This window comes from Patagioenas fasciata, chromosome 17 (assembly GCF_037038585.1).
Source record: "Patagioenas fasciata isolate bPatFas1 chromosome 17, bPatFas1.hap1, whole genome shotgun sequence".
Taxonomy (NCBI): domain Eukaryota; kingdom Metazoa; phylum Chordata; class Aves; order Columbiformes; family Columbidae; genus Patagioenas; species Patagioenas fasciata.
The window spans coordinates 571,121-596,199 of NC_092536.1; the positions used below are offsets into that span (position 1 = coordinate 571,121).

General features: G+C 51.7%; 1 protein-coding gene across 25 annotated transcripts in view; it reads right to left on the reverse strand.

Moving 5' to 3' along the window:
* FBRSL1 (fibrosin like 1) overlaps positions 1 to 25,079 on the reverse strand; it is a 464,112-nt gene that overhangs the window by 325,648 nt on the left and 113,385 nt on the right. For all 25 annotated transcript variants that reach the window (XM_071816110.1, XM_065851291.2, XM_071816112.1 and 22 more), the window contains exon 2: positions 23,833 to 24,033. In XM_071816110.1, the coding sequence (XP_071672211.1) occupies positions 23,833 to 24,033 (201 nt within the window). The remainder of the gene's footprint in view (positions 1 to 23,832; positions 24,034 to 25,079) is intronic.

The window sequence follows — 25,079 nt, forward strand, 5'->3', positions numbered from 1 at the left end:
TTTGCCTTTAGGGCTTGTAATAGGATATTTAACTACATGGTTTTCTAATGTCTTTGCTATTATTTTACAAAAGCAGTAACTGTTGATACCAGATACTTGAAGTTAACATCACACTTGAGATGTTACCACAACCTAGTCGGGGCAAAGCCCAGCACCAAAATCCCTCCCTACATCAGCACCAGCTTCTAAACCGTTAACAATACTGGGAAAGGGATATTTTCCTGTTAGCTGTTAATCACTAGCAGGCCTGAACATACATCCAGTAGCAATGATTTTAAGAAAAATACATAAAATCTGCAATAAAATGACGTTTGGCCAGATTCCAAATCCTCCATAGCCCACAGGCACCTCTCTCCCGCTTCAGCCTGCTCTGAGCACACGGCACTGGGGGCTGCATTGTGGTCCTTAGAAAAACCTCACAGCCACAAACTGCAGTTCACACATGTAACTACGAATAGCTAAGCTACGGCCTTCACATCCGCTGTGAGAAAGCTTGGTGGCCGTATCCGAACGCTAATTCAGGCAAATGAGGTTTACAAGCCGCACGCTGGTGCCACGACTCAGGGCAGAAATGGTTGATGCTTTTGTGCAGCCAGAGTTCAGGCTCCGAGGTCTCACAAACCCTTCTGTCATCACCAGTGACGGGGACAGCGGGAACTGTCAATACTGGCACTATGGCCACAAGGAATTTGTATCACGTTACAGGCTCTGGAATAACAATAACAACAACAACAACAACAACAAAAAGTCAGCAAACAAATTCTGTGCAAGAATAGTGAAAGTTTGGAGTGAACTTTTTAATGGAACCTCCTGCCTCGAGCCCAATCCTCCTGCTTCGTTTGCCCTTAGAACACCGTCTCTCCCAGCAGCCAGCGGACCAGCGCCTGCCCATCAGCAGAATGCACGCTGGAGTGCACAGCACAGCAGTGCACAGCACAGAGGCCTCGGCTGCTTCAACCCGCCGGCGAACGGCTCCCCGGGCAGGGAGAACGAGGGGCCCGTCCGCACCGCCGCTCCCTGCAGAGCGTGAGCCCCACGGAGCCCGTGCCAGCGCCTGGGAGCTGCTGCGTGTTTCCAGCCCTGGCAGTGATGGATCCAGCCCTGGCAGTGATGGATTACGTACAACCAGGAGCTGGGCACAAACCAGCTGTCTATCTGTCTTTTCCAAACATCTTGCTTCAGTTTCTGTATTATGGAGGTGCCAATGCCTTGTTTCAGGATGCCTACTGCACAAAGAGCACATATTTCTCTGAATATCTTACTGTCACACAGAGGGACCGGACTTTTTTATTTTTTTAAACGCTGTTGCTCCTTCCCCAGCACATTCACCATAACAAAAGTCTCTGTGTTTCCGGAGGGCTGAAGCTCAAATGACAAACCGCACTCGAGCTTTCCTCTGCACAGAAACCCGCGCGCGTGGCTCTCCCCATCTGCTGCGCGAAAGCGGTGCCACGGAGCGCCCTCCAGAGCCAGGGTGCCGGCCGCAGCGCGGTCCCGCTGCCCTCGCCAGGACTGGGGCCATAAACGGAGAAAATCCGGCCAGCATCGCCCTCCTGGCGCTTCACACAAACCCTAAAGGGCAAAGCGGCCTAACAGCTTTGTAAAGAGCCTGAACCTGCTGTGCCCAAGGCTGTATATTATCCTTTATGGTAATGTATACATACACTACATGTATAGGCACATAAACAAGTTCATGTGGGATTGAGCAACTCCACAGGATGTCTGGGGGAAAGGGCTGCAAACAGCGCCTGCTCCAGACAGCTAACAGGGGGCTGGAAGGTACAGAATGCCAGTTATTGAACCCGGTCCGCCAGCAGCACTCAGCGATGGACGCGTCCCCGCGGCAACGCCGTGCGGCCCTGCTCGCTCCCAGGGAGCGCCCTGGGCCCCCTGCAGCGCCGCCCACATCCCAAAAGCACAACCAAAACACAGATGAAAGATGTTTCCCTTCTTCTTTCCCTGGAGGGGAAAAGAGGAGGAGATCACAGGGAGGAAAACATGTAGGAGTCCAGACGAAAGGATAGAACTGCAGACCAGGCACCGCTGCATCTGCTCCAACTACACACAGTTGTTTAAAAAAAGCATTATGAATTTCTCTCTCTTTAGATGTCTCGCCTGGATGCTTTAAAGTAGCCTCAGAGGAATGTGCTCTTGGGTCTGAATCCCGTAGGAAATTATCCTTTGTGGTGGATGGTCTCCCCTTGGGGCCTGTCTGTGTGTTTTGCTTTCATGTAATCCTCCCACCTTGGTTTTCTAATGTAATGCTATCCACATTATTATAGCTCTTTGATACTCTCAAATGTACTTACTCACGCTGTCACACTTTCAGCTCTTCCAGGCTGGATCTGCCTGGCTTGGATGGCCTGTGGTTCGTGTCACAACTATTTAGTGAAGCCACCCAAAGCCGCGGCAGTTCGCAGGTGGGTGTGCGGGGATGTGCACGGCCTGTGCTCTACCGGAACACGCCTAACATACCAGCACCGCTCGGCCCGGGTCTGCTGACAGCTGCTAACTAGCTTCGTGTCCTAGTTCCCTTTTCTTTCTACAACTTCTGTTCCAAGAAAGTTCAGCAGACTACACGCAGACTTCTCAGACAGTTCATTACAGCGCTTCAGATGGAGGGCCCAGCACCCCGACGTGCAGACAGGACTCCCTCGGCACTGCCCGTGACTGGAGCTTTCTCAAAGACGTGGATCCTCGCTGCTGCTCCCACCCGCCCGCCAGCAGGGCCGCGGCTCCCCTTCTCGCTCCTCCGCGTCACGCGGCCTCGGCGTTAGCTCTGCATTCTCCTCTGTGCCTCACCAGTGCACCACGGGAATGCAACCACGGCACAAGCCTCCACTTCAGGTGTTCTCTTGTCTTCGTTCTGGCATGAATTTACTCCCTGACAAGCTGGATCTCTGATATTCCTCCTACAAACACGCACAGAGACAACTCCAGTAGCTCCCCGCTCGCGCAGCGGATGCCCTTTAAGATACCCTTAAAACCACGAATCAGCGTTTACCTGCGGCGCTAACTCCCAGCACTTACCGCCCGTGTGTGGGAACAAACTCAACCACCGCTGTGTGGCTGACTGCTCTCCTGTGGTTTCCCTCTTGAAAGTTATCTCCACATGTAACACAGACTCAATAACAGCGAGGAAATGCAGCCCAGAATACCAGAACACAGGGGAACCGGACTCTGTTTCTTGCAGGATCCCACAGGTAATCCAGCACTCATCACGAGCCTGCCTTCAGTTTTTCCACCTGCAAACTGCAGTAATAATTCTGAGCTTCTCTGCAGAAGGCGAAGAAATCAACGACAGAAGGTAAATTTTGTAGCCACTTGGCCAGAGCTTGGTCTCAGCCCCCTCACCGGCACGTCCCTTCCCCAGCGGCACCGCTCGCCACAGACGGCACAGCTTGGCGCCAGTTCGGCTGGCGGCCTGATCCCTGCGTTCTTATTTTCCCGGGTTTTTTTAAGGAGAAAATCAGGGGATCCGGCGTCCAAAGTTGTCTTTCAGTGACGGACACCGGTGCCCATGCTCCCGCAGGCTGCCCTGGGCCCTGTGCACGGCTGGCACGTCACCGCTGCCTGCTCACCCAGCGCTGCCTGCTCACCCAGCGCTGCCTGCTCACCCACCGCTGCCTGCTCACCCACCGCTGCCTGCTCACCCACCGCTGCCTGCTCACCCACCGCTGCCTGCTCACCCACCGCTGCCTGCTCACCCACCGCTGCCTGCTCACCCACCGCTGCCTGCTCACCCAGCGCCACATCCCCCACTAACAGCCCTCGCGAGGCGCTCGAGACCTTCGGTTTCCTAAGCTCCATTTTATAACACTTAGATGGGGTCCAGAGCCTGCCATTTGTACCCTGTACCCACAACCAAGAGCACTTACACTTGTTTTTTTCTTTAAGTCGGAGATGTAGATTTAATAGCTTTATATTAGGTCTGCTCTGATGGAGTCTTTGAAAGTCAAATTCCTGCTACCAGCACACGGAAGGTCAGAATGGTTTCCATTACACGCCATCCAAACCTCTCATCAGTAATTGAGTACCTAATGGTGACAAAATGTCAACTCGCAACTTCTGTGTGCAATCCGAAGATATTATACCTGGTTTTAGACATGAAAGAGCAAGAAGCAAAGTACCTTAAATAACCTGCCGAAGGTCTGTGTGGCTCTTTAGGTGACCCAGGCCGTTTGCACCCACTCGAGCAGCGTCATCAAGAAACTGCCCTTTTCCTTGTATGATTGTGTTAGAACACAAAGGGGATTTTCAGGCAGTGTAAATTTGGGATGGAATGTTTCTTTCCGGGGAAAGACCCCAAAACCACAACTACACACAAAGAACAACTGTTAGTCATTTCAAGAACTCATTGAGGGTATTATTTCAGCCACTTACAGTAGTAAGACACAGTAAAGCTACGCAGTAGAACAAAATTACTTTGATTAAGGAGAAAATCAGCACATGGTATACAGAGTGTCTGCCTCAAAGTTAGAGATCAAACCATTTCAGCTTGGCAAACTAAATACTACAACTATAGTTTAGTAGAAACTGTCTTAATTTCTTTGCACAGACAAAACTCCCCCGTTCATTACTTCTCCTTCAGACAACATCAAGTAACTTTTCTGTGCTGATATCCCCAGAGAGTTGCAAATTCTCAATGAAAGCCCAAGAAACAACTGGAACAAATATAACATAAGATTTTGAGTGCAAATTCTAAATATGTAGCAGGGTTTTTATTTTCCTTGTTTGGATTTACATCGATTTCTATCCATCCTCTTCCAAAGGTTCTACAGCACCGAGGAGGCTCACAGCGTGACACGAGGCAGCGCCCAGCAGTTACTGAACAGCAGTGACTCCTCGAAGCACGGACGCGCACACAGCGTTCTGCAGGGATAACTAACGGGCCTGAACGCCCGGCCCAGCGTGGCTCTCCAGAGCCGCCGTGGACCCGCCTGAGCGGCGTGAACGCATTCAGTGCTCAAGAGGCAATACCTAAAGGGTAAGCAAACAAAACACGCCCCAAACACTCAATAGCTTCTCACTAATACAAAACACGACTTGTACATGTATGTGGCTGGCATCGCCTCCACCTCGAAACAGCCGCTGCTGCTTCCCAGGTCTGTGTGACAGAGACTGGAATGGATTCTTTCTTTAAGCATACCTGTGAACATGTATCCAAACGTATGACAACAAGCAAATCTGATTAAATCTCTCTCACCACCTATCGCAAGAAACAGATGGGTCATAACAGGTTAGAAGTAAAAATAAAGTAAGTAAAGAAGAGTGAAGCGACAGGCGTGCGCTGAGCAGAGCAGCGTCGGGGCCGCCGGGCAGCGCACAAGGAGCTCCGCAGATCAGATACGCAACGCTCTCTATTCCACTCAGATGTAGATTACGAGCCAGGGAAAAGGAAGCTTAAAAGGTGAATGGCTTCTTTTGGCATCAGCTGAAATCTCTGTAGAGGCTCCAAAGAAAGCCGACAGAGAGGTCAAGCTACAGAATGGGAGTTCTATAGTCAATAAAAAACCCTTTTTTTAAGCTCTGAGTCAGAAAAATCCAATGTGGATGACCACTTATTGAAAGGGTCATCATCCAACAGAGAGAAAATTGCTAGAGCAACAAAGAGCCCAGAAGTATTTCTCAGTTTATAGAAACCACAGAGAAGGGTAAATTCTAAATCTGTCTCCTCCTAGTATTAATCTAGTTTGCCTCCAAGGATCAATTTATCCAGTAGAAACCGCATTGTGACAGTGCAGTCAAGTCCTTCTCTGAAATCTGAGCTCAAGCCATAAACCAAAGCTATTGTTTGCTGGCTGCATGCTGACATTCCACTGTTTCTCCAGCGAAAGCACAGCTCGAGCCCCAGCCCGCGCCGGCACGTGAGGAGGGCGACGGGGGCTCTGCCCCAAGTCGCTGTTCTCAGTTTCCGCAGTGGAGCAACTTGCCTTTTTACCACACTCGGGGTGACTGCACCGTGCTTTGGCTTTCTCGGGATGTTTATGGAGCCTGAGCTTCCGAAGCACACTGACGCATCTCCCACTGACTCCAGGGCCCTGCGCTCCTCCCCACAGGAGGAGTCTGCAGTGCCCCCGCTGCACCACCGGACCAGCCCTGCGCCCCAGCTGCTGCCAGAACCGTCCGCACCCAGCCCCGGCCGCACCTCGCTCCTGCACCCACGACACCCAGCAAAGCTGGAATGGGCTCCTCCAAGGACCCTGCAGCGGGACGCAAACGCATTAAAGGCCTCGCTGTGAAACAGCCAGCTCAGCAAGCCTGACAGCAGAGCACCCCAGCGCAGCGCACGTGAACCCCTTCTAGGTCTGACGGCAGGTATCCCTCCCTCACCAGCCCAACTTTCTGCAGCTGTTACGCTTTCTGAAATTCATTCCTAGAGCACCTCCTTATCCTCTTCTTCTCGCTCACTCACATTGGTGCTCCCAAAGCGATGAACTTGGTTTGCTAACTACTGCGATCGGGGGCGATGGGGAACACAAGGCACAGGTCGAAACATTGCTCAGGCTGGGTTCTTTCTTAGCACTTCACCCTTTTGCTATATCCGTGTGGTAAGCTCAGCACTGAACAGCATTTGACTCAGCCCCAGTTTGGAGTAGGGAGAAATTAATTGCAATCTAATAGGATTCAAATTGGTACAAGGGATCCTATCATTACAGGACAAGAAAGAGTAGAACTGCAGTACATTAGCCAGCTAGCAAAGGGCTTCGGTCAATGCAGTGGAACAGGCAGCACCATCGCTGAGACATGATGAATTGATACCTCAATAATTGTAATTTATTAGTCAGCAGAGCTAAACTGGCATACGAACCAGGTGGGAACGGACCAAACCCACGCAGTGCCTGTGGAAGGAATGACATTCCCTTCTCAAGGTCTAACCTGGAATAATTTTACACCGATGTGAAGATGTGTCACAGCTTAATCCAAGCGGCAGTTACGTGTACCGGAGGATGGAAGTGTAAATCGGCAGCAGACTGGGAAACAGAAGGCTCCCAGTATCGAATGTCAGTGAGTCGCTCCCTCACTGTGCAACCTTTGACAAGTCACTTGGCTCCTGGCGCTTCAATCACGGCAGCTCCAGCACCGGTCAGAAGTGAGATCCCCATCATAACACACACCCAGCCTCCGCGCCCCGACCTTCAGGAAACCGCAGCCCCTACCTCGCTGTATTTGAACTCCACATTGGAGTTACTGCACGAGACTGGCCTGTGGAGATTTAAAGTCATGCATGACAAACAGGCTTTATGTAATGAATTACAGTTAAGCTGCGAGAGTAAACTCGACAGACATGCACATGCATTCGCACAAAGCCCGACTGTCCCCCTTCCACACGGTAGCTCCAAGGGCCGGTCTCCGAAGCGCCGCACCGGTTCAGCGGCGCAGGGACGAGCGCACCGGCGAGGATTCCCCTCCGGGCACAGCGCAGGGGCACAGCGCAGGGGCACAGCGCAGGGGCACAGCGCAGGGGCACAGCGCAGGGGCACAGCGCAGGGGCACAGCGCAGGGGCACAGCGCAGGGGCACAGCGCAGGGGCACAGCGCAGGGGCACAGCGCAGGGGCACAGCGCAGCAGACAGCGCAGGGGCACAGCGCGGGGCACAGCGCAGGGGCACAGCGCAGGGGCACAGCGCACAGTGCAGGGCACAGCGCGGGGGCACAGCGCGGGGGCACAGCGTGGGGGCACAGCGCGGGGGCACAGCCGAGGGTAACGAGCCTGGTCCCTGCGGGTTGCATCCCTGTGCCTCCTCTCTGCTGAAGCCTCTGCCACTGAATATTCATAACTTGCTGCTAAATTAAGCAATCATCCACACAACCGTTAGTGCCACACTCCCCCCGATTTTGCTGGGCACAGAGAATTTTAGGAATTCGGAATATTCTCCGCTTAGTTTCAGAAAACAGAATGGAACCCAACAACACCGGAGGTGCCAGCACAACTCGCTGGCAGCTGCTGCTCCCCTCCCATCCTGTGCACGTGAAGGTCTTGGATGGCAGAGCCCTGAGCCACAGATGTGCCACCCTCGCACCGCTGCACCGTAACAACCCCTCCTGCCCGCTCCACCCCAGAGCAGCAGGGAAACGCAAAGGCCTCCCAGGCCCTCGCTCCGGGGACATCCAGGGGACCACGCTGGGTGTGGGTCTGGGTTTGTGAACTGAGGGCAGTGTGTAAACAAATCCCACTGCTGGGAAGAATACAAGGGGTGAACTCATACTGAATTGAAGAGAATGTTTTTCTTGGCAAGCCAGGGTTTGCCAGCCCTTTTTAGCCCATCACAATCAGCTTTACATGTATCTCATACTCTAAGCTGCATAAGCAGGTGGGCTATTTCCGAGTAAGAGATACCTGAGTCCTTTCTCAAGTACACATAAGAGAATCTATTCCTTCCTAAAGCTTCCTGAGAAGCCAGTTACTAAAGACAGAAAACCACAAAACCATACACTCAGTATTTCTAACCAGCTCTTCACCCTAGAAGACCTTTGGAGGGTTTATAATTAAGAAAAATGCTGAGGCTGGAAAACTGGCCCAGCCAGTTTGCTGTCAAGATCCTTCCCTGGGTTTGTACTGTGGAAACACCCTCAGCATTCACACCTAGTTCCCAATCATGAGACGATGATTAATACCAGCATTAGATCATCCCCAGCAGCTGCCGGAGCTTTCCGCAGGGGTCTTGGTGGGTTCAGTTACTGACCTGTGCCCAGCGCCTCCCAGCAAGCTCTCGGACCCCGCCGGTACCCGACGCGGTGCGCCCACACGGCCCGGTGCAGAACCGGGTTAGACGGAGCCGCGCCACCGACGTCCTCCAGCTGAACCAGCTGTGGGCAGCCCTGAGCTCACGTGGCAGTGCTGCTTCCCAACCTGGTCAAGTCTCTGCATGATGTTCCGCAACTTCAGACTAATCCCTTAAACCTTGCTAGCAAGACCAAGACTCCTACAGCAATGGCCTCCTCCCTTCTTTCTTTAGGCTGCAAAAACAGCTTTGCATTTTCCTTTATGCTAACAAAATAATCATCATGTCCCCAACTACTTTTCCTCTGTATACTGCAAGAGTTTTTAAAGGAAGTAAGAATTATTATCTCCATGTCACAGATCAGCAACCAGACAAAGATGGCTAAGTGATCTACCAGAGACAGAACTCGGTAGCATAAATCCTTTAACCCCAACAACTCCACCAGTTATCTGTATTGGCAGGAACGCAGCCCCTCCTCTCCTCTCCTCTCCCTCTCCTCTCCCAGATACAGTTCCTTTGGAGGAGGGGAGGGAAATGGTTTTAAAATTATGTGTCTGCAGCGTCTGGAAAGAGGAAAAGAAAACCCAACCAAAACAAACCCAAACAACACGGATACTAATTACCATCATTTGCTTGAGATCAAGATTCCTATTCAAATTGGAAATAAAAATGGGACTAGTAGTTAACTCCTTGCAGAGTGACTACCAGGTGAAGGCCAGTATCTGACAGCACTTGTTTGCACCCCACTGCAACACACGTGGTTCCGCATGGAAAGAGCTCATGCTTTGATAGGTAGAAAGGACAGAGTTTTACTGACTGAATCCCAGTTCTGTCAGAACAAGCTTCAAGTCAACAAGTACGTCAATAGTGAACAAGGAATTAACTCTCATTTGCAGAGTTGTATTAACAGCCTTTGCTGCATAAAAGCACTTTAAAAGGCCCTTCAGCCAGCTGTGTGGGCAGGGACACCTCCAGCCATCCCAGCGCCTCCCACGGGTCTGGGCAGGGCAGAAATACCTGGTCCATTTAAGTCACTTGGTGCTGAATACTGCAAAAAAGTTGCGATTTTCTGCAATCTGCAAAGGCACGCAGCTGAAGTGGCACAAATTCCCATCATTGCCCATGTAAGTTAAGGACAGTCTGTCAAAATAAATAGATAATAACCATCAGGAAAACAAGCACATGATGCCGCAGAAGGAAGTCTCTGAAATGATCAGAAATCCTATTTTGAGTCCCATTAATGGAACACAACAAACATCTTGAAACAGCTTGCACATTTTATTTGCCTGTATCTACCAAACCAGAAAAACCGTGTTTACTCTAGGAAGAAATATCAGAATACAAAGATGGAGATAAAAGTAAACTGGTAAGTGGGATTGATGTGAATGCTTAAGTGAGTGTGGAGCACATGGCACCACCGAGCCACGGGGACCCAGGCTCTCCACGAACTGCGTCTTTGTGGCGGCAGTTTCTTCTGAGAGCGTCTCTTTCACCCGTGTCCGCAAGCCTGGAGCAGCAGCCAGTTCCCTGCTTTCCAGACACGGCTCTGGGACGAGCCCCCCAGCCATCGGTTTGTGTAGCCGGAGCCGCTCCGGCGCCGCCCCCGGCCCAGCAGCGAGCGCCACTCTGCTGCCCGGCACCACCGGCACCGCACACGCTGCTTTGGCATCTTGCACTGAGATCATTTTTCATAAAGCCGCCTCTTCCCTGTGCTCTCCGTTTCAATAAACAATAACAAGCAGGTATTTGTCAAGTTCCCATACAACTCACTCTGGAACTTGTCTGCCTTTGGCTGTGCCTCAGGCTTCTCCTGCTCGAGGTGACCTGAGGTTGCCAGACAATTCAGTTCCTCGTAAATACCATGCACACACACAAATACCCCCCACAAAACATACTGTTTTTTTTTTCTCTGAGACAACGCAGAGTTCATTACATCTGCTATTACAACGTGCCTGTAACAGTGTTCTCTAACGAGCAGCCCTAAGGTCAAATGTGTCCCTTGATCAATCTCCTAGAGGTCCCTGGTGCTGCTGTGCAGACTGTCTGGGGAAAAACAACCCCTTGATGCCTTCGCTTCACTGCAAGGAAAGGAAGAAAAACAAGCTGTCATGAAGGCATTTTTCTGCTCCTTCTGCTCTCGACAAGTCAGGTAAACAGGGAGGGAATATCTGGCGGAAGGACTGTAAGAGACCAGCGTTCCTACAGGCACAGAAAAACACACCGTTTATTCACCCAGCTGCTCCATGCACAGGGATGACTGAGAACAAGGCGAAGGGGGGTGGGAAGGTGTCTTCACAAAACACCTGCACAGCTGCTTCGCGTGGGGACAAATCAAAGGCACTCTGGATGTGAGCATAACCTGGTCTTCATACCAGAATTTAACAATTCCCTGCTGCAGTCTGAGCACTCTGACGAGCAGCAACACTAATTCAGAGATGCTGCTAACAGTTTAGCCATTGTGTTAACCTGCTCCTAGTTTCTCAGTAAAGCTGTGACTGTTCATCTACTTTCGCTCAACAGATCGTATGGAGCGCTAAGCAACGACTGTACCCAGAGGAGCAGACTGGATACCAGTGCCTTCTGCTTGCGCTCCAGCAGCAGCAATTGTTCATCCCATGGGCCAAACGGCTGAGCACCACTCACTCCTCCTCGTGCCCGGTTCCACGACTCTCGGTTCCTACGCTGTGCCTGCTTTCCCTGTCCGCGCGGGCTGCAGCCACAGGCGGCGCTGACGCCAGGGAACGGCCGCGTCCAGCCCGCGGGACCACAGCCCCGGGCGCCTCCGGCTCCTACACGATACGGGGGAAGATCTTTGCTTATTCACCACGTACCGACTCTCATCACTTATGATTCAACATGGTAATTCCTGCAAATGGGATGAAAAGCCCCTTTAAAAGACACCCTCCCCCCCCAAAAAAGAAAACACAAAACCAAAAAAAGTACCCTTTGCAAATGACCTCTAATGGGTCTAAATAAAGCCTGAGCTGTTCCTTACTCATGCATAGCTTCATTGCTTCTGTTCCCTCCACACCCTGCCCAGCTGGCACCATTTGCAGAAGGGTTTGGCAGGGAGAGCTGAAACACCCACGTGCTGCCTCAACCGAAAAGCTTGATCCTAGAGTCCTCTGCTTCCAAGTGACAGCTGAACTGCACCTGCCTCTCGCTGGTAACGCAGGACCCATCCGCACTGCAGGCTCCAGCCCGTGGAGACCGAACTCCGACCACACCTCCCGATCAGGACAGCTACAGGCTACAGAACCTCACCCCACACAACGGCCAGAGAAGGCTTCAAAACCGGCAAAACTCCAACCTCTACCTTTCATATGGAATAAAACTCCCCCTAAATTAGCAGGTTCCTACCTCTACAAACCCAGAAGTCAGCACACACGGTGACCAGCACACACCTCGCTGTGCTCCACACCAAGACACGAACAGAGAACGAGCCTGGGCCACCAGGACCCGTCACCGGCTCCTCCAAAGAGCAGGCGCTCGCCGCCAGCGCCATACCCTGCACACCTCTAACCCATCCTTCCCTTCAAGCAGAGACAGCACTGCCACCGGCGCTGATGCGACAGTGACAAAGGAGGGCTGAAATTCAGATCCAAATTGTTATTCCCCTCAGCTAGGCAGTTATGCACAAGAAACACTGCTTGTAAACACTTCTTTGTCAAACACTCAATTACAAGCTGCTTCATGAACGAAAGAAGCCAGTGGCAAGGAAAGCAAGAGACGAACCCAGGGAAGCAATGAGAGCTGGCACGTGTCCCCACACCCCCGGCTGGCGCTGCCGCCCCCCTTACGGGACAGCACAGACAGGGGCTGGGAAAACACTGCACCCAGCCTTTCAGAACGGGGCTGGGGTTTTGTGGATCCAGACTTTGCTCTCTGCTGTAGAGATTATTTCCTATGCGGTAAGCAAAGAATAACTTCTTTATTTTTATATTATTGGTTTTGGCAGTATGCACCTGGAAGAAAAAGAGCGCATGTACACATGAGGAGCAAGTTAAAAACCCCCTCAATCCAGGCAGCACTTGTAATATGACTCTTCTTTCATGTCATCCCCATTTACACCTTTATACACTGAAATTGCTCCATACAAGCTGAAAAATAACAGGAAAGCGCATTCATTCTTTCATGCTAAAGCTGCAGAGGCAGCACAGCAGACGCGGCTGAGCAGCTGAACGACCTCCAGCTTCCACCCCGCAGGACCGAGACACTGACTCTGAAAAGGTGCCCAGGACTGACACTACAGCAGATGAAAGCCATGTTACATCACAAAACATTGCCCTGCGGCACTCAGAAGTTTTGAGAACCAACAGCGAGACACGTCCATGAGAGCCAGCACCACCCTCCGGGAGGCTGCAAGCTCAGCACCAGGCCTGCTCCTCACCGCTGTCGTTCTGGCCGCCGGGGCAGCGCCCCCATGCGACCCGTCACCTCGGCCTGGATTCTTTCAGCAGTATCGTTCCAGTGGATAAGGCTGCCCCCAGGAAAGGCCTTTTCTTGTTCTTACTGTTCAGTGTGAATGAAACATCAGAGAGTGCAGAACGAACCCTGTTACTGGTCTCAACTTTAACTGGCGTTGCATCTGCAGCCGAAGGAAGAACTGAGCTCGTGCTCCTTTCCCCGGTGCCACAATCAAAGCCGTTAACCAGGAGAAAGCGCTATGTGGGTGGGAAAGGTGAAGAAAAAAGACTTCATTTTAAATGGAAAAACCTGCACATATTTACATAATTGACTTTAGACCCTAACGTTCAAAACCCAGCAGCTACCTAATTAATACTTTGCTTTCTAATCTCAAAAACTCCAACTGCAAAGAAACAAAATTGAGAGGAAGCTATGAAAAAAAGCCCCCCCTCACTCAAAAACGCCCCGCTTTTGCATGTAACTATGAGAAGAGTTTGTAGGTGTAACTCCTCAACGTAACATTGGAAATGTCCTCCTCGCTAGGATTTTTTTTTTCCAATAAATTAATTTAAAGGCTCAACTTCAGAAAAATTTCAGGATCAATTTACAGTGCTAACAGCTGCAAAAACCTACACACAGACAGGGCACATTCCAGCTCGAGTTAGAAGGTGCACGTACACCCGACTGCGCCTTGGGAGCCTCTCAACCAGGAAACCTGGAAGAGCTGTAAATCTACCACAAACTCCTGCTGGCTTGGACTCTTCAGTTTCCTTTAGACAAAACATTAGAGGAAACAGCATAAGTTTCATGAACCGAATAGCGCAATGGCATTCACCTGAATAGCTACTAGTAACCTTGCTTGAAGGACTGAGGAGAAAAACAAGCGCTTATTTTACCTAAGAGATGTCTTCAAACCAAAGCCGTACTTACTCAAGCTGTGTATATTCTCAACAGCTTGTGTAAAGCACCCATCAGGCACAAGTATGAAAATTAGCTCCCTTAGGAATCCACACAGAAAAGAGGTCGAGAGACGCGGGTAACGCTGCCCGAGGCTGCAGTTCGTGAGGCGAGAGCGGCTGAGCGGTGGATGCAGCACCGTCTCTGATCTGCTGCCAGCAGGGAAGCCAAGCGAGCTGGACCGGGGCCACGAGCGACGTGGGCACAGCCCGGGCACCGCCACCGCGGCCCCACCGCCGCCCCCGCAGACGCGGACGCCCACGGCCGGCAGCGGGCAAGGACGGCTTCTGCGCGTTCACAGTAACAGCGTCCCACGAGAAAGAGTTTTGATGGTTTGTTTTAGGCCAGCTCGGCGTTAGACTGGACCTGGGCAGATGGTTTAGTTATTATAGTGACAAGCATGCTAGAGGAAGAATATTACCCGTCTGCATCTACTGTGCTTGTTTCACACACACAAAAATGCTTGTGATCATCCCCAAAACTCCAGGGATGATCATAAGGAACTTTACCTGCTGCCATCCATAGGCTTCATGTTCTACCACAGACTTTCTATGCTAGCCCAAGAGTGGGGGTTGCAATGAGGTCACAGATGCCAAAGCCTTGTGCAAAGCTAGCTAAAGTATCAGGGAGATAGCGCTTAAAACAAGATGGAATAACCCTGGAATAACCTAACATCTTGTCTAAACCAGAAAAACAACCTGTGAAAGGCCCTGCTGCTCTCAGCTCTCTCTGGGTTCCAGCCCTCCCTCCAGTGCCTGCGTGACACCCTGGAGAATGGGCTCCGTACAGCCGCAGACGACACCTGAACCTGGGCTCCGTACAGCCGCAGACGACACCTGAACCTGGGCTCCGCACAGCCGCAGACGACACCTGAACCTTGGGCTCTGCACAGCTGCAGACGACACCTGAACCTGGGCTCCGCACAGCCACAGACGACACCTGAACCTTGGGCTCTGCACAGCCACAGACGACACCTGAACCTTGGGCTCCGCACAGCCACAGACGACACCTGAACCTTGGGCTCCGCACAGCCACAGACGACACCTGAACCTTGGGCTCTGCACAGCTGCAGACGACACCTAAACCTTATCTCACCGTCAGGAAGGGGTGCACAAGAAAAACCCCCAGCCCAGGCTCCGGACCTCTTCCAACAGCACGCGGTCCCAGGACTGGCAGGACACGGAGCACCGTGCAAACAGCCCCGTGTCGCTCCACTCTCGGTTCGCTGAGCTCCCCAGGTACAACCAAAGTGCTCTATCCCGGTGCCTCATCTTCTCCAAAAGCAAATAAACGAAAAAGTGAGAGGGGGGAAGAAGGAAAATAAAGAGGACTTTGTGCATTGTGTCACCCAATTAAACCCAACAGAGAAAAAGACACAATCGGTTATAGCTTCCTGTAAATTACTTCATGTAATTAAATCCCTTTCTCTAAATTACAGTCCATTTAGCTCTTCTTTTATAAGGATGTAACCAATGACCACCAAAAACCTTTTTTTTTTGCGTCTGATGCCACATAACTTGTAAGCAATGAAATCTCCTTTCTATTTCTTCCTCTCAAAAGAAGCCATTGTAATGAGATTCATTCACAGCTACTTAGAAAACACCAGCAAGGAGAGAGGGTTGCTTTGTTTCTCTTTATCCTGCTCTTGTCTGAGGCTTTATTTAAGCAAATGTGACCTAAGGTCCTTATCAGCCATCTAACTGCACGCAGAGAAGTTAAAGGTGATCTGCAAGAGTTTTAAAACGGAGCTTATAACTGCTTTGATTCTTCTCAGACACACACCACCGCCTCCCTACACCATCGCAGGGTGACTCAACTCTCTTCCTACCACTTCAATTTTCCGACTTTTCTAATTTTGAAAGCAGCAGAAGTGTCAGGTCAAGTCCTCCCCGCTCGCTGGGGATGCGTTTGTGAGACGAGAGCCGCTCCGAGCAGCCTGCGCAGATCGCTCGGTTACACAACGCGTGCAGGTCTCCAGCTCCTGGCCATGCTGGGCCGCCCTGCGTGGGCCCGCGGGTACTGCGGCTTCTCAGCGGAGACACGGGGCCCCAGACACACTGGTTCAGCTCCGCCAGATGCAGCGCAGGAAGCCCCAATGCAGAGAAAGTGCTGGTAGCATCCAGGGCTTTAATCACCGTGCTCTCCAGACCCGCTCTAACACGTGTTAGCAATGCCAGCAGCCATCTGGAGGCCTCAACACGTTGCTGATGCCCAAGTGCTCTGCAGTGGGAGAGGTGAGCGGGGACAGATGGGAATTCTGGAGAAGCGGAAAAGCAGAGACAAAGGAGGTAGAAGCAAGTGCTGCAGGCAAAGCCTTGGGGTTTGATTCTGAGCAGAGCAGGGCCGACACCACCGCAGCAGCGCTGTGACCCTTACACACAAAGCAGGGAGCGGACGGCCGTGCCAAGACACTGCGTCCCCATCCCCACGGCCACCGGCCTCGGATGCCTGAGCAAGAGCAGGGGGCACATGCAACAGCAATGCTGGCAAGTGAGAGTCACCTGGAAAAGGGCAGCCCGCTGGTCCAGAGAAGTGAGTAAGTATTTCAGTACACGCATGGAAAAGCCACATTCTCCTACATACACCACTTCCAGCGGCCAAAACACACTTTACATCAGAAAATAATATTTGCAGTGTAGTAAAATCCGACATATGCTTCTGCTTCATGCTGCAGCGTTGGTCTAAAAACAGCTGGATTTCCACCCCAGTTCTAATAAACAGGGTCTTCTCAACTTACATTTCCCTGCCAGGACTGCAGAAGGGTTTGAAATACGTTCTTCCAGTTTAAACAAAGGCCTCTCCTGCCGCCGTTCCCCGGGGTTTACAGCACTGTTTGCACTGCTTCTCCTAAGCACAGTAGGTTACAGACCTGCCATGCAAGCTGTGCAGTGGCTGCAGGCCTGGGATGGAGTCACCTCTGCCACATCTGTAACACAAACCCTAATTGTGTAAGGTTCATAAGAAACTGAAGGAAACAAACACACTGTGAGTTTCCCTCTGTTGCAGAGTGGGCTCTGCAGCCACTTCAGGAATCTCAACAAATTCTTGGATAAATTTAGCAAAAACAACAGCGCTGCTTTGTAATAGCAGGGTTTCATTTGGGAAATAAACATCCCGTATTTATTTACAAAGGATTTTTCCTCCTCCTGCCGCTGCTGTGCTATGCTCACTGCTTCCCCTCTGCTTTGATGCAGAAACCAGAATATCAAGTGCCTAACCAGGACTTAAAGCAGATTTTTAAATTAGTTCCTGACAGTGCAAACAGATTGCTATTGATTGAAATGAGGCTGATTTTAGGCCTCGGATTAGCAAAGCTAATGACTAAACACTGCACTGCCCATTTCAGCGTTCGCAGGGCTGCTCCCCAGCGGTTTCGCGGGCAGCTGTGAAGTCTCCGCGGCTGCAGATCAGCGCGGCGAGCCCGGCCCGGCCACCTGTGCCTGCACGGCCCCGCGCAGCCGAACCGCGGCCTCCCCAGCACCACCACCTCCTGGGGCCTGGAAGCCGGCGAGGCCGTTCCCACGTTCAAAAGCGAGCAGGGCTTGGCAAGGCTGGGCTGGAGACCTCGCTGCGGCACACAAAGTCTCCATCGCCAGCCCTGGCTCCAGCAAAGGGAACCAAGCACCAAGGGCGGCCGCTCCCCGGCTGCAGGGAGCCCGGCTGGAGTCCATGGGGGAGACCCCCACCCAGATACACGGCTGTGTTAACCGCACAAGTCTCCTAGCCATCAGAAATGCGTACTTAAAACTAACGGGCACAGAGCTTTCGTGTCCAAATTGTAAATTCTTGTACCTACAAAGGTAGAAATGGATCCTGGTTTTAAGCAATACATGCAGCAACATTTTCCTGATTAAAAGAAAATGGACTCTTTTTCCCTTTCGCTTTGTTGTTTAGTTTCAAAGAACATTTAAATAACAATATCTGCTAACAAAAAGGGTAACATCAATTAGAAACAAAAAGAAACCGGTTGTATAATTTCAGTGTTCAAAAGCAGTGAAACGCAAACACCAAAGCAGCACACACCAAACAGAACCAATCCCCAAAACCCACATTAAAGGCAACCTTTCGTTTATTTTTTGGCACGTTGGCTGCCTAGAATTCATTTGCTTTTAATAGCCTAAGGTACTGAAGGTAACAGAGTAAGTTACCATTATATTTAGACCTTCTTAGACACAATTTAGCTTCCAAATGCTCCATTCTGAAGACACAAGCACACCCGTATCTGTATTCTGGCCCACAGACACAGACTGCCAAGGGTATTTTCAACTCGCTCTCCCCCAGGGCTGCTGACCCTGAGCTAAGGAAGGTGCATTTCAGCCCCCCACTCCGCGTCCCCAGCCACCGGTGCCTTCGAAAGCACCTCGAGTTTTCCATTTGCCATTTATCATTATCTGCAAAAACACCAGTCAAGCAGCTACATGCTCGTATTGCCCAACCACCAGCACAAGCAGCGTGGTGCCGAAGGAATTCTTCCACATACGGTATTTCATCAGCCAGACAAGTTTCTAGACTGATTCCCAATAGCCTTTCCACACCACCAACACCACACACAAGAAGAAACAACGTGCATCCCGGCTGGAAAACACCCGAGCGCATCGCCCTCGGCTCCGCTCAGCACCCACCGGAGCAGCGCCCTCCTGGGGTCAGGGAAGGGCGCTACCTTCATCAGTGAATGTCAGGTAACGAGCTGATGAGCACCACAGAAAAATCGCATGAATAGGTAATCAAACATGTTAATGTAATTTAGCGGTTCCAGTCCAGCAAGAGCCACAGCAACAGCACACATTAATCATCAATAATGCTCGGCAGTTTGACAAAGGCTGGGAGCGAGCGAGGCCCCAGAATTAACTCAGCACCCCTCCCTCCAGGGAGCTCTGCGGCGTCACAGAGATGTCACGGCTCTGGTCAGCACGACAGCACCGCCTTCCCTGCCCTTTCCTCCCAGCACCCTGTTTATGAGCACTGAATACATGCTACACCACCTTGTTCTCCTCGGCTTCTCTGAGACTCTTCCTCATCTTGGGTGATTTAAACGGTGGGTGAGAAAAGGAAGGAGGAGGTGTAAGACACTCATCTTCATGACAAATGACTATTTGCAGCACAGAGTGTTATTGCAGCCGCATTTAACATCTAAACACATTCACTGCACCGTGACGCTCCTGAGCTGACTACCCACAGAGCTCGAGGTTAAGCTGAAATAGCTACAACTCTTCCCTACCAGCACCAGCTCTCTTCAGAAGGAGCTCAGCTCACTTTCCATGTACAGAAACAGCAGTGGGTGCTGAAGCTCAGAAAAACCACTGTTCTACACCCAAGATGGCCCCAGGCTGCTCAGACATCCAGACGAATAAGCAGCTCCAAAAATGAACCAGCAGAGAGCAAAACAGCTCAGCCAAGGCTAATGAAAGACAGACTCTTAATTCAAAGGGTGATCCTCCAACAACTAGAACGACTTAGGACAACATAAGGAAGTGTAACTGGAACTAAGAGGTTTCATCTTGCATCTACCTCTTCATCGAAGTAAATGATGCACCCAAGCATAGAGGGACCCTCAGAGACGCGCTGGGCTCCCATCTGCAGGCGCTGCGGGATCCCCTCCACAGCCGCTGGGGCAGGCTCTCGGCTCAGAAGAGCCCAAGAGATGCTCCTGTGTTGGAGGCAACCACACCCTTCCAAAGAGGCGAGACTTCCGAAAGGCCGCTCTGGCCGCACTCAAACGCGTTCTCATCCCTGGACGCACCCCGACGACCACGAGCGGCTCCGCCGCCTCCCACCGCAGCAGCTTTCCCTGCGCACAGGCGCTCAGAACAGCCCCAAACCCCGACAAATCTTTCACCAAAGCACCTGTGACTATCTGAAACGCCCTTTGTTCCCTCTGCTTGGCTACAGCAGGAGACAAATGTCTTTGAATGATTTTTCTAGGCAGTTGCAGTAACAGGCTGCAAGGGACGGACCGTGTCCTGCGACCCCCCCGCCCTGACTGCATGAGAACCAAATACTGAGGAGCAAATAGGAATCCGGATGCTCCGTCAAAAGGAGTGAAGTACTAATCTAATTTCCTAAACAAAGCAGACAACCTGGCACTCAGCTCAGCTCACCACTCCGCACCTCTCCACCAGGATCAGCACAATGCCCTCATTATAACGCCCAATTTGATTTATTAGAGGAGGCTGCGCAGAAAATATGACAATTCAGTAGCATTGTGAAGAGAAGGGATGAGATTATAAGGAAAGCTTCAAATTGAACAGTAATTTCTAAGCAACATCTCAATATAATTAGCATTAATTACAGTAAGCTTTCCAAATTAGGTATAAACCTGTGTTTAATAACCCTGAGATGCAAAAATCACCCCCAAATTCCACGAAACTTAAGGTTGCAGCCAATTTGTCTAGACGGCGTGGCGGGAGGTGCCAGAATTCTGCTGTGAGCTGCATGTTATTAAAAGAAGCAAAAATTATTGAACTGGTCTATATCATTTGCATAATTAGCCTGAAATAAGAATAGCCCAGTTTATGTAGCTGAGATTTTGCTGCTACTTTCATCAACCTTACGGACCTGAAAATTCGTCTGGTTTTCATAACTATATCAGCTAGGATAATAAAAGGTATTTTAAAAACTCCCCTTTCAGTAGAAGATGAATTCTAATTGTGACTTGTTTAAAGAGGCTATTAATGAGTCACCCACGGCAGGTTCTATTTTATGCTCTTTGTGCATGCATCTCGCTCAGTTTGGAGTTTGTTACTTATCCTTACAGGAAAAAAAAGATTAGACAATGAAAGATGAATTGGGGTTTTCATGAATGTGGCAGCAAATACCACATTTAAGCACTGATGGCAGACAAACACTCTCCAGAAGAAACACATAACAACCCCTCATTGCTCAGAGCTGAAACACAAGTAATCCAAATGCCTGGGAAAGGAAGGCAGCAGCACACAATGACAGAAACTGCAGCTGGGCCAGCGAAACAACACCTCTTACCCCAAAGGTTCCTAGGGAGGTGTCATGAAACCCCCAGCAGCCACAACTACTTGATGGTCAGTTTGAAATGTCACGTTGAAGATGTCACTGTCAGCCACCCCTCCTCCTGTGCAGCGGGTGAGGAACACAGAGCACACAGAGCAGAGCGGATCCACCGCGGTGGAACCCCCAGCACACAGAGCAGAGCGGATCCACCGCGGTGGAACCCCCAGCACACAGAGCAGAGCGGATCCACCGCGGTGGAACCCCGAGCACACAGAGCAGAGCAGATCCACCGCGGTGGAACCCCCAGCACACAGAGCAGAGCGGATCCACCGCGGTGGAACCCCCAGCACACAGAGCAGAGCGGATCCACCGCGGTGGAACCCCCAGCACACAGAGCAGAGCGGATCCACCGCGGTGGAACCCCCAGCACGCAGAGCAGAGCGAGAACCCCGAGCACAGCCAGCTCCCAGCAGCCGAAGCTTCCACCGGCGGCACAGCGCACGCAGAGCAGAGCGAGAACCCCCAGCACAGCCAGCTCCCAGCAGCCGAAGCTTCGACCGGCGGCACAGCTCTAACCCGCGGTGCCTCCACCTGGCAGACGCGGTGGCCACCCGGACCGCAGGGCCTGCAGTGCTCCTTGTGTCCACGCTCAAACTGCACCAGGCTCAGTGGCACCAACACGAGCGTCTGTAAGGCACTCGGGGAGCAGAGCAGAAAGCCAACCAGCTCAGTGCTTCGCTAGGATTGCTGGATTGGAGAGTGGTTATTTGTACACAAACTCACCGCACCTGTAACCAGAGGGGGGAACTGAAACCCTATCACTCAACTACCAGCAAAAACAAACAAGAAACTTGATACATTTTAACTAGATATGATGAGTCTAAAAACAAACATTCGGTATCACTTTGGGGAGTTAAAAGAAACAAATCTGGCAAATATTTTGCCAGGAGTGCATGTTTACATGGTTTGCTACCTAAACGATTCTAAGCAGAAAAGTACTTGTATCTTTACACAACTCATTTATACTGGATAATTCCAACTATGTTTTTAATCAAAAGGAAGAAAACCAAAGTCTGCTAACGTGTTAATGACAAACCATCGGAGAGCGGGCCTCAGCAGACCATTAACATTTCCAATAGAAAACGGGATGAGCCTTTCTGAACAAATACGCTACAGCACAATCACCAAAGATTGTATGTAGTGGAGAAGTTACGCAGGGGGTTACATCAGATAACCTCAGTGATCCTTTCAAATCCTAAAAATACTGGAAGTCTTTTTTCAGACTTCCAATAAGTGGCCAATTCAATCTCTTGTTGTCTGGCAGACACAGAGCTGGTCTCACAGAACAGAAGGTGTCCTTGGGTTAAACAGCTCTTTTCTCTGCATCACAAAGAATAAAAGAAACAGTTTTTCATTGTAGCGTATTTCTTAGCACGGAACAAATGCTGGAGGGTCAAGCGTGCTGGTCTTCCCGCGGGCTGCCATTTGGCACCACGTTAAGGGACGCGGGACAGCTGGGCTGGTGTTTGTTACGGATCCAGGTGTGAAAGCGCTGACCGCGCACTGGGTCACCCGCGGGCTGCCCCGCTGCCCGCCGGACCTGCCAGCCGCAAACCCGCGTGTGAGCGACCACGCTCGCAGCTGCAGGGGACTGCTCCAAACCTGCGTGTGAGCGACCACGCTCGCAGCTGCAGGGGCCCGCTCCAAACCTGCGTGTGAGCGACCACGCTCGCAGCTGCAGGGGCCCGCTCCAAACCTGCGTGTGAGCGACCACGCTCGCAGCTGCAGGGGCCCGCTCCAAACCTGCGTGTGAGCGACCACGCTCGCAGCTGCAGGGGCCCGCTCCAAACCTGCGTGTGAGCGACCACGCTCGCAGCTGCAGGGGCCTGCTCCAAACCTGCGTGTGAGCGACCACGCTCGCAGCTGCAGGGGCCCGCTCCAAACCTGCGTGTGAGCGACCACGCTCGCAGCTGCAGGGGCCTGCTCCAAACCTGCGTGTGAGCGACCACGCTCGCAGCTGCAGGGGCCCGCTCCAAACCTGCGTGTGAGTGACCACGCTCGCAGCTGCAGGGGCCCGCTCCAAACCTGCGTGTGAGCGACCACGCTTGCAGCTGCAGGGGCCCGCTCCAAACCTGCGTGTGAGCGACCACGCTCGCAGCTGCAGGGGCCCGCTCCAAACCTGCGTGTGAGCGACCACGCTCGCAGCTGCAGGGGCCCGCTCCAAACCTGCGTGTGAGCGACCACGCTCGCAGCTGCAGGGGCCTGCTCCAAACCTGCGTGTGAGCGACCACGCTCGCAGCTGCAGGGGCCCGCTCCAAACCTGCGTGTGAGCGACCACGCTCGCAGCTGCAGGGGCCCGCTCCAAACCTGCGTGTGAGCGACCACGCTCGCAGCTGCAGGGGCCTGCTCCAAACCTGCGTGTGAGCGACCACGCTCGCAGCTGCAGGGGCCCGCTCCAAACCTGCGTGTGAGTGACCACGCTCGCAGCTGCAGGGGCCCGCTCCAAACCTGCGTGTGAGCGACCACGCTCGCAGCTGCAGGGGCCCGCTCCTTCCTGCCTACATCGCCCAGCAAACCTGCTCTGCCACTGCAGCTTGTGAAACCTGCCCACAACACCAGACCGCTGCACTTGGCCCCATGTCCCGTAAGGGACAGTGTTTCACCGGCACAAGTTACCAGAGAAGCCAGTGACACGAACAGCCCCAACCTACCCGCAGGACAACACTTTGGTGGCCAAATGCCACAATACCGTCGCTTCAGATGAGAAATGATTTCCCTACCTGCTTGGATGGCTTCAAGGGGAGCTTCTTCTTCATCCGCTCCTTGCCCCTGTCCGCCTCCCTCTCGGAGCTGCCCGCGTCGTTGGGGTGGCCGTTCTCACTGGGCTCGGCAGGCACGCAGTGCTCGGACTCCCGAGGTTTCTTTCCGGGATGCCTCTCCCACTTCTCCTTCCGCTCCTGAGGCTTCAGCGACATGTCCTTCTGTCACGGGGAAAAACGAAAAATATTAAGTTCTTTAAGTTCTTTGAGACTGCTTTTAAGCATAAAGCAGTATAAATATTGAATAAAAACACAAACAGGACAGCACGTTCTTTTCAGAGATGACTTAAGATGAATAATTAGGCACGCACAATGCGAACAGTAATTTTAGATTAGATTAGGATGAATACTCTCCAGGCTATGTGTTTGATTAATTTCAGAGATGCTGGAAACTGGTTATGAAAATGAGTTTGCTTCAGATTAATTCAGGAACCGTATGTCAACAGCGCACGAACAAATCGGCATCCTAAAGGAAAGGCTTTAACCGCTACCTGAAACAGAGGTGGCTTTTCTTCTGCTTCTGATCTCAAAAATCAACATATCAGCGCCACCTCGGGCCTGACGGTCACAGCAGCATTCACACGGGAATGGAGCCTCTAAAGCCCACTGTGCATTCAATAAGCAGAGATCAGTGGGATCTAAGCACCGAACAGAGGCCGAGCACTAAGTGTTAAGTGTCTGGAGTCCGGACTATAGCACACAATCTAAGCAGAGTCACATCATGACAATTAACGTAGAAAGAGAGATCTGAGAGGGAGTTATCACTGCTGGCCCTGGCATCTTTGAGGACTGAAAGCCGAACTCTTGGTGACGAGGTATCAACCTTTCCCTGTACACACACCACCGAAAAACGTTGGAGAAATAATATGCCAGGTCACTGGGACATCAGTTCACCACAGCTAGATGATCCTTCCCCAATGACTTTTACTGACTGGTCAAGGGTAAAAACTAAAGTCTTTTTGGAATGTTTCGTAGAATCTCTATCCCAATTTTTTATGCAAGGTAAATATATCAGATTGGGAGGTACCTTGAAAGCACTGTTTACCATGCCAACTTTGTCAACTGCAGCCACAGAAATCTTCCGAAATGCCTCATCCCCCTTCTCTAACGCCCCACTGTTGGCTCAGCAGGTGCCCCGGGTGCGCTGGTACCCCTGACACACAGCTCACACACGGCCCGCTCGAAATGCCTCATCCCCCTTCTCTAAC